We start from the raw sequence: 11,889 nt of genomic DNA, 5'->3' as shown, positions 1-11,889 counted from the left end.
ACTAAAAAGCCCACTCACGTGACTGAGACTACTGCACAAATGTTATGCACAGCTTTTGTAGTTACATGACTGAGACTAATTGACAAACGTTTGGAGTTTTGATTTAAAAAATAAAATAAAAAACACCCTTGGTGTTACCAATAAGACATAGGGATTCTCCTGCAGCAGCACTGCATTTCTCCTAGCCTCTATTTTAGCCATAAGCAACAGGAATTGGGAAAGTGTGGGAAGCAGGATAGAGAACCACACTAAAAAGATGGTAATAAAAGAAAAAAACTGTTTATTACATAAACAGGTGGTGTATAATCTTGTTGTTTCAGGATTCTTTTTGATTTTCAAGAAAAGATAAAGCATAATAATCTGAACAATTTCAGCTTCTTCATATATATATATGTGTGTATATATATATATTTATTATATATATATGAACCCTCTGAACCTCTACATCCTGCAGAATTCCTATCTGAAGGAAGAGAAGACGATTCCAATGACAAAGGAACAAAACAAAAAAAAAAAAACAAACACAACCCCACAGAAAACTGACCTCTCAACGAAAGAGGTACACTCAAAACCATGTCCATTCAAGAGTGCTGGCAACCCACAGAACTACCTGTCAGACTCAGAGTAGGGCACTTGAGCTCTATTTCAAAAAAATTCTTTAACTATTTCACCAGCTCTCATCTCCAAACACACCCAATGACCTAAATTACCTTCTCTCTAGTTAGAACATTCCTCCCTGGTCACTCAATCCAGCAGAGAGCTTTTCGCTGCAAAGGAGTGAAAAACTCAGGCCCTAGTTTTTAGACGTGTGCTAGAACAGAAATGAGAATCGCCTTGGCAGACAGAGGCCCTTAAAGAAATACTTTGTGCGTGCCTGGGTGGTGGGTGCACATTCCATGTCTTTACCCCACAGGGAACATCACTACTGAGAACCAAAAGCCACTGGGCTAAAAAGCTGGCACTCAAGGCTGTGTCACTACGATTCCTGGGCCATTCGCCATTGTCAGGCTAGATTATGAAATCAAGTAGGTTTTGCCAAGGCTGGATTCCTGGGTGATAGCAGCAGGTGTGGAAATAAGATATAGGAAATACAGGCAAGAGTGGTGTGTAACTTTTCACACGGACATAAATGGCATGTGGTGTGCCCTGAATCTCTCAAGGTTGAAGCCTGTAATGGGACGAGATAATGGCTGGACCTGTTGCTAGATTGGTACTTGGTTTCATTCCCCAAGGAAGAGCATGGGGAAAAAGCTCACAGATGACAAAGAACACACCCTCCCCGCCACCGCTTGTGCCAAGAGCTGATGAAGTTCCTATGTAACCGGGCACAGCAGCCCTGCAAGTTGTACCAAGAGAGTCACAACCAGCCGTCTCAAAGAGGAAAGCACCCTTTTGTTGTAAACTACCATACAAACTCCCGCCTGACCGAAATCTAGTTCTCCTTGCTGTCCTTGGACTATGACAGAAGCAGAGCAGAGAGTGCAGCCGGGACAAGGCTGTCTGAGTGTCAGGCAATGTTTTACTCCAGGATTCTCTGGTGTGAATTTGGGGTGCCAGGAGGCCAACTCTACTAATAAGCGTCGTCAAAAAAGAAAGAATCCCTCTCCAGATTCTCCGATTCATCATCGTAAGAAATATTGTCATCATCGAGATCTTCGTCATCATACTCCTCCTGCCACTCGGGGACGTATTCTTCGTCTTCATCCTCGTCATCCTCCTCTTCCTCTTTGCCACCATCATCTGTGTCGGCTGAATCGGATGCCTCATCGAAAACAAGCCTAGGCGGAAACAAACCCTTGTAGTCAGTGCACCTTGCACATTTTTAGCCAACACCACGAGAAACGCTATAAACACAACAAAAGATTGGCTAAGACCGAACAGAACTCATCTACTGTTAGGAGTTTCAGGGAAACGTGATTGGACTTCTGAACATCTGGCAATCCTGGGTTTGGACTGCTACCACCGTTCCAGCAAGAACTGGATAAATTGTGTATTTATATCACTGTAAATGCTGCTTCTGCTTTGTTTTTATCTGCACCTTGTATTCTTTGTTCACAACTGTATTTCTTGGTTTTAATTTACATTCTTGTACCCCACCCTGGTATCGTACTTTGAAGGAGCGTGGGTTTAAAGTATTGTAATTTTTAAAAAATACATACAATATTACAACTGCTAATACCTCAGAGGATGGCATATTTAGAGCCTTAACTTGCTCACAAGAGCCCCTCACCTGGTCCATCAGGCCACAGGTTAAGAGTAGCCCAAATGACCTGTCTAGCTCACTGTGCAAAAAGAAAATTAAAGTGTGCAGGAAGAAAAGGGCGCTTCCAAGAGGGAGAGCAGCTCGGTGTCTGGGTTGCTGGATGGTGACATGTGTTAAATTGTTCAGTCTGCTGTATGCTCAGATTAGGCAGTAACTCTAGATATGTTGTACCTCACTAAGAATGAAAAATTCACATTTTGTCTAAAATGTATAACCTGTTATTAGAATGGGAAACAAAAGACGAGCTAGTTAAAGCTTCAGTGACACACTGGGCAATAAATACAGGACACAACATAGATTTTAACCTCTGGGAGAAACTATGGAAAAGCGACTTGAAATTGACAGCATGTGATTCTTTGAAAGAGAATTATCTGAAAATGATCCAAAGATGGTATCTAACTCCGAGCAGGCTTGCTAAGAATTACAAGACAGAATCAGATAAGTGCTGGAAGTGTAAAGAGGGGGAGGGAATGTTCTTTCATATGTGGTGGACATGTAAAAAGGTAAAAGAGTATTGGGAAATGATTTATAATGAACTCGGGGGGATGTTTAAAATTACCTTCCCCCCAAAACCAGAGTCCTTTCTGCTGGGGATAACTCAGACTAAAATCCCCAGGTGTCAGAAAAGGTGATTTATGTATGTAACAACTGCGGCCTGTGTTATTTTCACCCAAAAAATGGAAGGTGAGGTTCCAACTAAAGAAGATGGGCAACTTAAGTTGAAAATGCTGACAGCATTAAGATGAATTCAACAGACTAAATAATTTTTGATGGATGTAATAGTGGAAAACCGATTGGAACAGTTACTGTAAAATATGCAGGGATGTAAGATATGCAAAATGAACCATGGAAGGAGAAGAAGGGAAGTCATTGGATACGTTAAAGTATGTAAAATGTTTATCTGAAATTATAAAACAGGAAATTTAATAAAATTGAGAGTGAGAGAAAGAGGGAGGGAGAGAATGCAAAACCCACCATCTAGTCCTACTGCCCATGTCACCCCTGCAAGAAAACTCACTCTTTATAAGTAGGCGTGGCATTAGGCACATTGGATAACTTCATCTCCCTCTGTTCAGAGCCTTGTCGGGTTTGGAATCCCACACGGAAGTCCTGTCAGGATATAATGAAAGGTCAGAAAATGTCACTGGCAGCCCCTCCGAAACAAACTGCACCGCAGCATTTTCCATTCTGCTACACTGCTGGACAGAACACATTCCTAGTCAAGTTAATGGTTGTTACCTGTGTGGCATGCTGCAGAATTGCTAGGAGTCGTTCTTGGATCCTGCGCACCAGCTCTAGACCTGTATTAAAATGCTCGGCTTTGAGCAGCCGAATCGAAGAGGCAAGATCCTGGCACTGCAGCAACATCTCTTCTGAAATACAAGGATCAAAACAACGTGAGCCTTCAGGCTGCAGGCTGAGTAGTAGCAACCGAAAGGGCAGAGCCGACTCAGCTAATCCATCCTACAAAGTTGCAGGCAGCTAGAGAACTTTCATTCTGCCTCACTTGAAACAATTTTCAGATCAGAAGAGGAATGGGAAAAATATAGGTGGAGATTCCTTTTCTTTCCAGTTTTTCTGGTTTGGATACTGAGCGCTTATCCATACGCGTACAGAAAGGCACTCAAACTGTGTTGTTTTTTTAACAGTACAGTGGTGCCTCGCAAGACAAAAAGAATCCATTCTGTGATTCTCTTCGTCTAGCGTTTTTTTCGTCTTGCGAAGCAAGCCCATTGACGGATTAGCGGATTAGCGCCTTTTAGCGGCTTATCGGATCAGCTGATAAGCGGCTTAGCGGCTTAGAAAAAAGGGGGGGAAACCCGCAGGAACTCGCAAGACATTTTCGTCTTGTGAAGCAAGCCCATAGGAGATTCGTTTTGCGAAGCACCTCCAAAACGGAAAACTCTTTCGTCTAGCGAGTTTTCCGTCTTGCGAGGCATTCGTCTTGCGGGGCACCACTGTATTTGTCCACTCCTCTCATTTTGACTGTTATAGGGTAAAACTAGAGGGGGGTTTAGTGGGGAATGGGACTGATGAAGGAATGGAGCAGGAGTCACTATGGTTACAACCTAGCCCCACATCCAGACAAGGATATGACACACCTACTTGAATACTGTGCACTGGGGCACAAGGCCACAGCTGGCACCTCTGAACACAGAGGAAAGGAGGAAGAGACACATATTGTTCTGGCCCCAAGCACTTCTTTTAACTACTTTTCATTGATACATTACTTAATTATTGCTTATCAGACTGGTGGGGGGGGGTGAATTAAACACAGGGCAAAAGTCTGCGCAGGCCCAAGTGTCATGACAGAACTAACAGCATGGACTGTGTGTTATTGCAAGAGAATTATAGCTTTGATTTTATTTTTTAAAATTACATAAGCTTTTAGTCATATTTAGAAGAATCATGGAGTGAAAGTCAGGCAACTGGATGAGAGCTACCCAAGTGGTTGCAATGAGGAAATGCTCTCTTGCCTTTCCTGATAATCTAGCCTCTAATCTAGCATTCTTTGAACCTGTATTTAAAGTCTATAGCAGCCATCATCTTGCAAACATGGTCTCATTCACTTCTACTCACCCAAAAGGATTTGCAGAGCATTGGTGTGCAGCTCCAGGTTCTCTGATTGTTGCTCCATGATGTCAATCTTTTCAGTGTCCTGGTTATAGTAGCTGTACACACAGGAGTAAGCCAGCACCTGAGAGAGAGCACAAAACACCACATTTACATACATATTACAGGCAGCTGGTTTTCTCCCTCCACTTTCCAGGCACAGCTTCCTAATGGAGAGCCGCTTTTCCTGCTCTGTGCTATTTCTGGCATAGTTATGGCTAGAATGGAGCCTCCATTTCTGGGCACATGTCTAGAACAGCATAGGCAACTCAGAAGAGAAAACAATCTGGAGCTAGCAAGATCGTAAATCAAAGCAAGAACTAAACCTTTATTTGCACAAGGACCTTTGTTGTAAGCCAGGACAGATTCCAAGAGCCTCTGGGAGACATCTGAAATACGCCTTCTGCACTGTAAGAATCAGTGCAGGTATAGTTTTAGCATATTAAATACTGCATGGCTTCAAGAAGAAAATATTTGTCTCAAATGGACGCACAAACCAGGGCTTCATCATTTTTACTAGCCTTGCTGGCCAAGCCAAAAACTAGAGTCACCAGATGCCACCAGAATTTCCCAAAGGAAGAGTGGGGATAGCATGCGGTGTTGGGCTGCCAGCACCTTTGGACAGCAGCCCTTATTTCCACCCACCACCCTGAATAATAAATCTTCTAAGACTCTGCTGCGCTCAGGCACTCGCCTCTCCTATTCCTCCAAAATACAGTCCTTCCATTGATCTGAATGTTGTGGATCCTCTTAGGGGTTGTATTTTCTTAATGAGTTTAAACTGTATTGCAGAAAGAGGACGAAGGAACTGCAGCAGAAGAAAGTCAGAAAGAAGAGCGGCAGACATGCATCCATGTGTGTCCCTCCTCCTCTTTTTCAGATTAATGCACTTACTTTCCGCGCTTGTTCCAGCATTTTGCAGGTGTCAACGACAAACGTCAAGGACCGAATCTGTGGCACATCACTGACAGTGGAAACCCTATTTCGCAAGTTCATGGCAAATTCCTGCAATGAAAAGGAAGAGTCTCGGCAATCCTGTCTATTCAGGAAGAACCCTTCTTATCTGCAGACATGAGCCCAATCTTCCTCTCAAGGCACTGATTTACAACCAAACTATTACGGCCACCAATCCTATTTCTTCACAGGAAGCAATCTTTTGGACTAGAGATGTTAGATTTGGCAAGCTGGCCAAGTGTTACTATTCCAGACAGGCAGACACAAATTCTGTGTGACAGAAGCCCAAGTGGTTTTCATGGACAATTTCTACCACTAATACTAGGACCAGCTGCCTATGAAGTATTCTTGGATGGTAAAACTTGATGAAGAGCAGACACCGGGGCTGGATTATGTTCCTTGTCCCCGAAGTACAGGGGAGCGATCCTCACCCTTGCTTGATGATGGAAGGTGCACCTTTCATTATAGTCTTGGAAACGCTTCTCCTGTCGAGCTGCTTTGCTCACCTGAGGGAGAGAAGCAGGAAATAATAAGTTACCTGGAGTTATTGTTATTTATTAAATTTCTAAATCACCCTTCATCAAGAGGATCATAGGGCTGTTTACAATATAACACAAATACACAATGTAGTAACAAAACAAGACCCAAATAAAGGCAGATTGTTTGATTAGCCAAAGGCCTGGGAGGAATATTTCTGCCTGACACCTCAATAATTGTAATGAAGGCGCCAGGTGAGCCTCCCTGTGGGGAGCCTTCCACAAAGAGGGAGCCACCAATGAAAAGGCCCCGTTCTTGTGTTGCTGCCCTCCGGACTTCTCATGGAGGAGGCCCACAAAGAAGGGCCTCACGTGATGATCACAGGGTCCGGGTCGGTTTGAAAGGAGACAAGGCGGTTCTTAATGTTGGATTTTAAATTGTTGTAACCTTAGGTTTAAGGGCAAGTGATGAATTTAAACAAATAAATAACACAGCACCAGACACAAAGTATGCCCTGTACTAAACTCACCATAGCGGAACAATTGTAATAGTCCTTGTGGGTTGGTTTCCAAGGCTTCAGGCAGCGCCAGCAAAACCCATGGTTACATTTGGCACAAGTCATACTGCGTAGAACAGAAATAATTCTGGTTAGTTCAAGCATAAGGAATGGCCAGAAAATTAATTCCTGATGGCCAGATCAGGCCTTCTTCTTGGCCTGCCTTCTCTTCCTTAGCTGCACTGGGATCGCTGTGCAGGGGTAAGCAAGCTTGGCTGTGAATCCTGGAAGACCCAGCCTTGCAGAGCTTTCCCACATGGCCTGGGAGGCAGGCCCATGACTGACTCCAGCTACAAAAGTTGAGGCTGCTGAACAGACTCTTGGGCTGGGTTATTGTTTAGGGCATTTTGGTGCGTGCGGGGTTGCTGCTGTTACTGATATTAAATTTCTGTATCTTTATTTCATTTATACCTTCCCCATACGATTTATGTGGAAATTGTTCTGTTTGGTTGTGTATTTTTTGATGTTTTATTTATTCTTTGTGACTATTTTTGTTCTCGCAATTATGTGGGGGCTTTTGTCATGTTAAAATCACGCTCAAGGCAGCTTACAGCTATGGAAAGGTAGCATACAAATAAAAGTATGCATGTTATGTACAACTAAGGCGGCATCAGACAAGAAGCCAAAGAAAGTTTGGGGGCACCTCCCATGCAATCCAAGTTTGTATCATTCTTCTGCCCTCTAACTAAATAAGCTAATAAACAAAAAGGCACTCACTGCAGACAGCCCTCATTTTTCTCTATTTGAGCTTGGCAGCTCGGGCAGCGCTTGGAGATGAGTTTGGCTAGGTGCTTGCTTTGGGCTTCCACGGTCATCCCTTCATAAAACCCACCGTCATCCATCCACTGGGACATATGGCTGCAGCTGGCGGGATAGTGAGCCTGCAAGGAATTACAGAGCCCAAGCTGACTTGGGAGGGCAAAAAAACCAGGATAAAAGTCCTGTGAGGAGGCAGGTGCACTTCCTCCATGGTTCATCTCAGCCTTACCTCTGGGAAATTGCAGTTGAAGCAGGAGATCCAAGAGCACTTTGAGCAGGCTTCTCCACAGCCAAGGCCTTCCTTGCAGAGGATCTGATCGCAACCTTGGGGGTTGGTGCACCAGGTCAGGTTTGAGCAGCATTCAACATAACCCCTCAGGAGCGCTTTCTCATACTGCAGAAAAGAAACACACAAGTGGCAGTTCTGGAGATCTTGTGCAATTAGCAGTTAAAAAAAGGTAAAGGGCCCCTGACTATTAGGTCCAGTCATGGGCGACTCTGGGGTTGCGGCGCTCATCTCGCTTTATTGTCCGAGGGAGCTGGAGTACAGCTTCCGGGTCATGTGGCCAGCATGACTAAGCCACTTCTGGCGAGCCAGAGCAGCACACAGAAACACCGTTTACCTTCCCGCCGGAGCGGTACCTATTTATCTACTTGCACTTTGATGGGCTTTTGAACTGCTAGGTTGGCAGGAGCAGGGACCAAGCAACGGGAGCTCATCCCGTCAAAGGGATTCAAACCGCAATGGATTCTAATCGGCAAGTCCTAGGCTCTGTGGTTTAACCCACAGCGCCACGGTGATTAATCTCGTGCCAGATTTAGAGCAACTTTCTGGGACTATGAACTGCTGACCAAAAAAATACAAAGTGATCTTCAACAATAGTTTTTCCTCAGACTTTCAAAGGATAAGGGATAATCGCCACCTTTAAAAAGAATGTGTTACCTAGGTTTCTCAGTTTAATCATAATAGTCCAATTGCTACAGGAGGCGTTAGTGTCATGGCAAAAATATTAATTAATATTAGACAGAACAATAAGCCGCCCAGAATATCTACTATGGTTTTAAGGAAAGGCTAACCCTTCTGAATTTTGCAATGTACTATTATGCTTCTCAGCTAAACACTGTAAGAAGCTTGGTCGTCTTCTGAAGAAGTTAAAAACTGAGCAGAAGAATTTTTGATTCAGTTAATGTAATTGACATTATCCTAACGTGATCATAGGCTTCAACTCATTATTGAAGAGCAGGAAGGTGTCACTCTTAGGATTTCTTGAACTGTATCTCCAGTTTCAACAAAAATATTCTATACCCCGAAGGATAGCTGAGGTGAAGACCACCAAAGACTTCCTTCAGAAGATAGCTTCTGTCTAACATAATTCCAAGGTTTTAGTTTGAGATGTGTATTAGCCAATAAATGCTGAAGATGCAAGATGTTCTATCAACCTGAGTTAATCAGGTATATGAGTACAAAAACTTAAATGTGATCTCCTTGACGTATCATAGGATTATGTGTATTCTAAAACTCCATGATCACATAATGCAAGTCCAAAAACAGATACCAGACTGGGTATGCTGAAAATCTCACTTTAGTTTTTTTTCAAAATGTTTCAAGCACTTAAAGGGCTTGAGAGTGCGGTGGGCTCCGCAATGCCTAGTGACCTGGCAGAACTGAAAAAAGGAAGTGTGCTCAGCACAATTTCCAGTGATCAGGAGGTGGGGTTTCCAAACATCCCTCCTGATGAGCACAATCAGAATAGTACAGTACAAGCAAATATGGCAATCTGCAGAATTTGTTTTTTAAAAAATCAGATTCGGGTATTCTTAGAGCACACACACACAAAATTAATGATGCAGAAGTCGGATGCAATCCTATTCATGAACCTGAAGGAAGTGAAACACAACTTATCCCAGTTCCCTACTAAAGTGGAAAAAGGCATTCACTAAGTCAGTCCATGAGTCCTGTACAGTAGAACCTCAAGTTGCAGACGTAATCTGTTCCGGAGGCACGTCCGCAACTTGAAGCATTCGCATTCAGAAGTGCTGCGTCTGCACACGTGCGCAGCACAACTTAGCGCTTCTGCGCATGTGTGAGCGGCGAACCCGGAAGTAACCCATTCTGGTACTTCCAGAAAAGACGTAACCTGAAGCGGATGCAACATGAGGTCTGACTGTACACAGGATCTAACAAACAGGTGCCTGCAGGGCAGACAGCTCAAAACGTCTCAAGCAAATGAGATATAGTGGTACCTCGGGTTACAGACGCTTCAGGTTACAGACTCCGCTAACCCAGAAATAGTACCTCGGGTTAAGAACTTTGCTTCAGGATAAGAACAGAAATCGTGCTCCAGTGGTGCGGCAGCAGCAAGAGGCCCCATTAGCTAAAGTGGTGCTTCAGGTTAAGAACAGTTTCAGATTAAGAACGGACCTCCAGAACGAATTAAGTACTTAGCAACAGAGAAATCTTAGCAAGCAATATGCTGAGTAATGGGAGAGTTAGCATAGCTAAAATTAAAAGGATTAACGGCTTGACCTATTACTCAGATCCCAGGCTATAGGACACAACAGGTGTTCTCTCATAAGGAAAAGATGAAGCTCTTGCCTAGTGTGTAGAAGGTTTTGATAGATTGAGCTTGCGCATCAGAACCCCTGTGCCTACCTTGGCAATGACCTCCTTGGAGGAAATAATAGAGCGGATAAAGGCAGTAGTCGGCTGCGCAGGGCAGTCAGAGATGGGACATGTACAATTCAGAATCAGGTTCTGTTCAATCCGTGTTGTCAAGTATTCATTCCAGCAGGACTAATTGAAGAAGAAAAAATGAGAGGGAAGAAAACATGGGATCTAGGGATCTGCAGTATTAACAACACAGGCAGCAATGCTACAAGTCGCCCACAAGGGGGAGAGTTTTGGAGATTTACACCAAAACCAATAGGACTACAGTGGTACCTTGGTTCTCAAATGCCTTGGTTCTCAAACGCCAAAAACCCGGAATTAAGTGTTCCAGTTTTAGAACGTTTTTCAGAAGCCAAGCATTCGATGCGGCTGTCGGCTATTTTTTCCGGGGTACGTGCACCAAATCAGAAGCTGCACCTTGGTTTTTGAACATTTCGGAAGTCAAACGGACTTCCGGAACGGATTAAGTTTGGTGCTTTTGTTTTTGCTATTTATTTTGCGTTTTTGTGGCTTTTTCAGTTAATTTGTTTTTGTGACTGTGCGGAACCCAGTTCAGCTGCTGATTGACTGATTGTGTGCCTGCGGAAATGGATAAAAGCCCCCCATTCAAATAATGACTATCATCAGTGCAGGTAAGAGAAAAACATATTTTAATTTTGATCATCTACAATACTATTATTTATTTTATAGTGCAGTACATTGATTATTGCTTTCATTCTATGGATCAATGGTCTCGTCAGATAGTAAAATTCATGTTAAATTGCTGTTTTAGGAGTTATTTTTAAAAGACTGGAGCGGATTAATCTGTTTTGCATTACTTTCTATGGGAAAACCTGTCTTGGTTTTGGAACGCTTTGGTTTTGGAACGGACCTCCGGAACGGATTAAGTTTGAGAACCAAGGTACCACTGTAATGGAACAAGGATGGGACACCCAATGTCAAAAAGCAACAATATTCTATATTCTAAGACCAGAATGGCAAGAATGAAAGCAGATACCTGCCGTCAGGACAGTAAGGGAAGCCGGACCTCACCTTGCAGCAGTAGTGCATGCAGCAGAGAACAGGTGGGTTGTCATCTTGACTCAGCAGATTCACGCAGACTGGACAGTGAGTGACAGGGCTCGAGGGCTCCTGGGGGTTTCGCACTTGCATCCCTGAGGAGAACAGGAGCACCTCTGGATCCTCTGTGTAGCGCTGAATCAGAACATCCACGTTCCATTTACAGTGTATAAGCAGATGCTGGGCTACATCTGCCGTCACACTCAGGGTATCTGAGACCCTCTGCACTGTCTGGTTCATCAGCACCCCAACTTCATCTTGGCTCATGGTGCGCCCCATGGGCAGCAGCACCGTCTCCATAAGAACCTGTTCTGTGCCGAGGCCAAAGGCATCCAACCTGAAGGCAAGAATAGCTTTATCACAACAAGTAGTACGACTCATAGGGACACACAGTGGCGCTGTGGGTTAAACCACAAAGCCTAGGACTTGCCGATCAGAAGGTCGGCAGTTCGAATCCCCGCAACGGGGTGACCTCCTGTTGCTTGGTCCCTGCTCCTGCCAACCTAGCAGTTCGAAAGCACATCAAAGTGCAAGTAGATT

General features: G+C 44.0%; 1 protein-coding gene across 1 annotated transcript in view; it reads right to left on the bottom strand.

The window, feature by feature from the left end:
* Positions 1 to 263: 263 nt before the first annotated feature.
* LOC309529317 (cullin-9-like) overlaps positions 264 to 11,889 on the bottom strand; it is a 59,452-nt gene continuing 47,826 nt past the window's right edge. The window contains exons 31-41 of the mRNA XM_082217179.1: positions 11,323 to 11,686; positions 10,276 to 10,416; positions 7,852 to 8,016; positions 7,581 to 7,744; positions 6,837 to 6,930; positions 6,262 to 6,336; positions 5,771 to 5,881; positions 4,844 to 4,961; positions 3,503 to 3,636; positions 3,282 to 3,373; positions 264 to 1,778 (exon numbers count right to left, since the gene is read on the bottom strand). Coding sequence (XP_082073305.1) covers positions 1,571 to 1,778; positions 3,282 to 3,373; positions 3,503 to 3,636; positions 4,844 to 4,961; positions 5,771 to 5,881; positions 6,262 to 6,336; positions 6,837 to 6,930; positions 7,581 to 7,744; positions 7,852 to 8,016; positions 10,276 to 10,416; positions 11,323 to 11,686 — 1,666 coding nt within the window. The 3' untranslated portion in view covers positions 264 to 1,570. The remainder of the gene's footprint in view (positions 1,779 to 3,281; positions 3,374 to 3,502; positions 3,637 to 4,843; positions 4,962 to 5,770; positions 5,882 to 6,261; positions 6,337 to 6,836; positions 6,931 to 7,580; positions 7,745 to 7,851; positions 8,017 to 10,275; positions 10,417 to 11,322; positions 11,687 to 11,889) is intronic.

Source organism: Podarcis vaucheri (assembly GCF_965113315.1).
Source record: "Podarcis vaucheri genome assembly, chromosome: 3".
NCBI lineage: Eukaryota > Metazoa > Chordata > Lepidosauria > Squamata > Lacertidae > Podarcis > Podarcis vaucheri.
The sequence above is the reverse complement of the archived record's forward strand: the minus strand, read 5'-3'. Positions and strand labels throughout refer to the sequence as shown.